This window comes from Myotis davidii, unplaced genomic scaffold (assembly GCF_000327345.1).
Source record: "Myotis davidii unplaced genomic scaffold, ASM32734v1 scaffold663, whole genome shotgun sequence".
In the NCBI taxonomy this organism is placed as follows: Eukaryota; Metazoa; Chordata; class Mammalia; order Chiroptera; family Vespertilionidae; genus Myotis; species Myotis davidii.
The window spans coordinates 1,342,471-1,346,396 of NW_006295816.1; the positions used below are offsets into that span (position 1 = coordinate 1,342,471).

General features: G+C 62.7%; 1 protein-coding gene across 1 annotated transcript in view; it reads right to left on the reverse strand.

The window, feature by feature from the left end:
* Nucleotides 1-3,926, reverse strand: part of QARS (glutaminyl-tRNA synthetase) — a 7,566-nt gene that overhangs the window by 2,426 nt on the left and 1,214 nt on the right. Inside the window, exons 3-16 of the mRNA XM_006770584.2 lie at nucleotides 3,884-3,926; nucleotides 3,598-3,707; nucleotides 3,389-3,464; nucleotides 2,887-2,951; nucleotides 2,319-2,372; nucleotides 2,146-2,206; nucleotides 1,764-1,835; nucleotides 1,564-1,649; nucleotides 1,310-1,396; nucleotides 834-933; nucleotides 643-721; nucleotides 461-569; nucleotides 235-365; nucleotides 56-151 (exon numbers count right to left, since the gene is read on the reverse strand). Of these exons, the coding sequence (XP_006770647.1) occupies nucleotides 56-151; nucleotides 235-365; nucleotides 461-569; nucleotides 643-721; nucleotides 834-933; nucleotides 1,310-1,396; nucleotides 1,564-1,649; nucleotides 1,764-1,835; nucleotides 2,146-2,206; nucleotides 2,319-2,372; nucleotides 2,887-2,951; nucleotides 3,389-3,464; nucleotides 3,598-3,707; nucleotides 3,884-3,926 (1,169 nt within the window). The remainder of the gene's footprint in view (nucleotides 1-55; nucleotides 152-234; nucleotides 366-460; nucleotides 570-642; nucleotides 722-833; nucleotides 934-1,309; nucleotides 1,397-1,563; nucleotides 1,650-1,763; nucleotides 1,836-2,145; nucleotides 2,207-2,318; nucleotides 2,373-2,886; nucleotides 2,952-3,388; nucleotides 3,465-3,597; nucleotides 3,708-3,883) is intronic.

Consider the following 3,926-nt stretch of genomic DNA (forward strand, 5'->3'; position numbering starts at 1 on the left):
AGGGAGGGCTGCTGGAGTCCCCTTGGCCCTGCCCATCCCACGGGCCCAGCTCCCTCACCGGGCCTGGAATTCCTTGGTGCAGAGTGAGTGGGTGATGTGCTCGATGGAGTCACAGAGGCAGTGCGTGTAGTCATAGGTGGGGTAGATGCACCTGCGGGGCACAGGCAGTGGGCCCCACCATCCAGCCCCCTCGGCCCTCCCCGTGGCCCATCAGCCGCCCCAGCTCCTACCCACCAGGTGTCCCCTGTGCGGTGGTGTGGCGTATACTTGACTCGATAGGCCACAGGGTCCATCTTGCCATCCTCCATCACCAGCTTCATCCGCAGAGTGGCCTCACCCTCTGCAAACTTGCCCTTGCGCATTGCCTGAGGGGAGCAAGGGCTCAGGCCGCCTCTCAGCACAGCACGTCTCATCCTTGATGCCCCGGCCCACCCAGGCCCACCTGCCCCCGGAGCCCCACCTCGAAGAGCAGCAGCGACTCCTCTATGGGACGGTCTCTCCAGGGCGAGGGCGGAGGGTTGTGGCCTTTGAGCTCCTCTCCTCGCTGGTGGCACACGTAGGCCTGGCCCCTATGGGAAGGGGTATGAGTGCCCCCCGGGGCTGTGTCCGCACCTGCCGGCCTCCCCGTGGCCCTGGCCTTACCTGTGGATGAGCTCCACAGCCCAGGCATACAGCTGGTCGAAATAGTCCGAGGCATAGGTCACCTTGTACGGTGTGTAACCTGGGCGGAAGGACACACAGTATGGGCAGCCAGGCAGGGACACGCAATGGCAGGCCGTGGCCACGCAGAGGCCCGCTGACCGCCAGCTCTGCCCGGCCCTGCTCGGCCCTACCCAGCCAGGCCACCATGTCGCAGATGCCGGTGAAGAACCTGGCCTCCTCCTTCTCAGGGTTGGTGTCGTCAAAGCGCAGAAAGCAGATCCCGTTGTTGGCCTAGAAGAGGCGAGTGTCCGTGAGCGCCACACCCGCCACAGCGCAGCTCCTCACACTGGCGCGTCCTTGGCGCCCTCCCACGTCAAAGCTGGAAACGTCTGAGTTTCTCTCGTCTTCCTGTCTCTAAACAGCCTAAACGAGGTGCCTCCCACCAATGCGGTAGAGGGAGGCGGCACTAGGAATTCCCTCAAATCTGAACTCACAGCCCCAGCTCAGAGCTGTTCCCCAGGAGCTAGGGGGTTCCTCGTGTCTGACACATGTGGTCCCTCCGTGGCCTCTGCCTGCTCCGGGCACAGCAAGGCAGGGCAGGCGGGCGCCTCTCTATCGCCGTGGGAGCAGCAGACGGTGCCCTGCCCACCAGGTCCCGCACACACACCTTGGCGTAGCCAAAGTTGAAATTGATGGCCTTGGCGTGTCCTATGTGCAGGATTCCATTGGGTTCTGGCGGGAACCGGGTGCGCACCTGCGGGAATGGGAGCAGAGGAGCTAGGCCAGAGCGCTCGCAGACCCTGAAGGAACAGGCGCCCTTTCCCAGGGAGGCCCTGGGGACAGATGGAATGGGCAACATGGAGGCAGCTCAGGCCCATGGGCAAATGCTGCCGGCCCTGGCTTGCTGGCCACATGACACACCTGTCCCCCAGTGATGTCCAGGTGCTGCTTCAGGAGGTCCATGGTGTGTGCAGTGGTCACATAGCCTGGGGTCTTGTAGTTTTCGCCTGCCAGGACCAGAACGAGCCTGAGGACCAGGCTGCCGGCCACGGCTCCCACCCCAGGGGCCGGCTGCAAGCGTTGCTAGAGACCAGCCCCCCAGCTCTGCCCTGCCAGCTCACCAGGTTTGTGGAACTTCAGCGCCTCCCCCCGGAGCTGCTCCATCAGAGACAGGGTCTGGCCAGCAACCTCACCTGCGGAGACAGGAAAACTTACCTTCAGGACACAGCTCCCATGTCCAGCACAGGGTGGCCCGGTCAGTATGACTCACATCCTGCAACCAGAACAGACCCTACGGCCCCTCTTCTCCTAACCCAGAGCCAGAGGCAGAGCCAGGCTTCTCGGGCCAGGAGGCCCGTCTCTGGGTGAAGGGGACAAAGGAAACGCCAAGACTTCGAGTCTTACAGCAGAAAGCAAGGTGTGTGGGGCTGCCCGAGGGGACAGAGCCCACCAGGTGGACAGCCCCAAGTCAGGAGCTGCATGCGCCGGGCCCACGCCCCTCACCGTTCTCCACCACGCCCTGGGCTGGCCTCCCGTCTGCTTCTTCCAGCCGAGCCTTTGCCACCTGAGAAAAGCTGGGTCAGGGCTCTCTCGGGAGGTGACTTGGGGTCACTGGGGTGAGCCATCCCTTTCCCGGCCTGAAGTCTCACCCCCAGGGACCCGGGACCGTGAGCTACCTTTGGCTTCCTCTCCAGATCAGTCTCCCTCTTGGGACCCAGAAGGTGCAGGACCTGAGCAGAGACCACAGTTGGCCTGGGACCGGAGCCTCCTTTCTAGGAGCCCCTGACTGACCCACCCTCACACCTAAGCCCTTCCTGGCCCGCCCACCTCGCTCCTCACATAGCTCTCTGGCCTCAAACGCTCTTTGCCTCCTGAGAGTCCACACTGTTTCAGGGAACAAACTGCCATTTAGGGAGAAACTACGGGCCCAGCATCAAGACAGGCGACCGATCTCAGCAGCACCTCTTGTCACTCTATGCCAGCACCCTAAGTGAAGGTCTTGACTTCAAATGAGGTGAGAGCTACCCTTACTTACAAGGCGAGGAAATGGAGGTTCAGGGTAGTGACTCGGACCAAATGAGGCTCAACCCAGAGGCCAAGCCTCTCACTGCCTCCTCCACACCAGACTCCCCATTCATCAGAACAGGGACAGGGCTCCCCCGCCCTGGCTTCTGTTTACCCCTCAGTGGACTGGACCATGCGCGCGGCAGGTCTTTGCCTGCTTCAGCTCACAGAGGCGCCCACCTGCATGTCCACTTCATGCTTGATCATTTTGCCATCTGCCCACTTGAGCGCAGCCCGAGCCTCTCCTAGAAACGTGGGCACAAGGAGCTGCAGGAAGGCAAAGGAAGGCACTTCCCACCCTCCTTCCCAGGAGAGGGTCCAGGCTGACCTCAGGAACCGGACCCCTTCCCCCTTTAAAAAAAAAAAAATTCCTTATTGATTTCAGAGCGGAAGGGAGAAGGAGAGAGAGAGAGAAACATCAATGATGAGAGAGAATCATTGACCAGCTGCTTCCTGCACACCCCCTACTGGGGATGGAGCCTACAACCCTGGCATGTGCCTTTGGCCAGAATCGAACCTGGGACCCTTCAGTCCGCAGGCTGACGCTCTATTCACTGAGCCAAGCCCGCCAGAGCCAGACCCCTTTTTAAGGGACTCCGACCCCTCTGCCACCTCCCCCTTATTACTCCAGATGGGAAGGCATGACTGGAGAGGAGAGCAGTCCCCTCGCAGGCCCGCTCACCCATCAGCAGTCCCATGTTGAAGTGGTAGCGCTCCTCCAAGAGCTGGGGCCGGTGGCGATTTATGGTGACCTCCACCTGCAGGCAGCCAGGCGATCGGGTTCAGGAGAGTGTCCTCGGGATCCATCCCTCACCCCGGCATCCTCCGGGGAGGAGCGGAGCCACGCCCTCCCGGGGAGCCGGCGGGCGGGGTGCCTGGGGAAGGACTCACCGCCTCCTCGATCTGCTCGGGCGTCACCACGATGCCCACGCCGCATTCCCGCTCAAAGTCCGCGGTGTCGATGGGGTCCAGCGGGTGACTCCGCACGTACTCAAGGGCAGCTGGCAAAGGAGAGCAACGAGCTGTGGCATCTCAGCTCCGGCAGGTAAGTGGGGCCCGAATCCCAGAAATCCCGGCGACGGCTTGGCCTCCGGGAGGTTAAGCCTGTACCCCACCCCCGCCCCCAGCAGCCCCGGGGCCACGGGCAGGGAGCCTGGGGCGGGCGGTCCCCCCAGACCTGCACAGCTCCCCTGTGCGCTCGGCCGAAACTCGGCATCGAG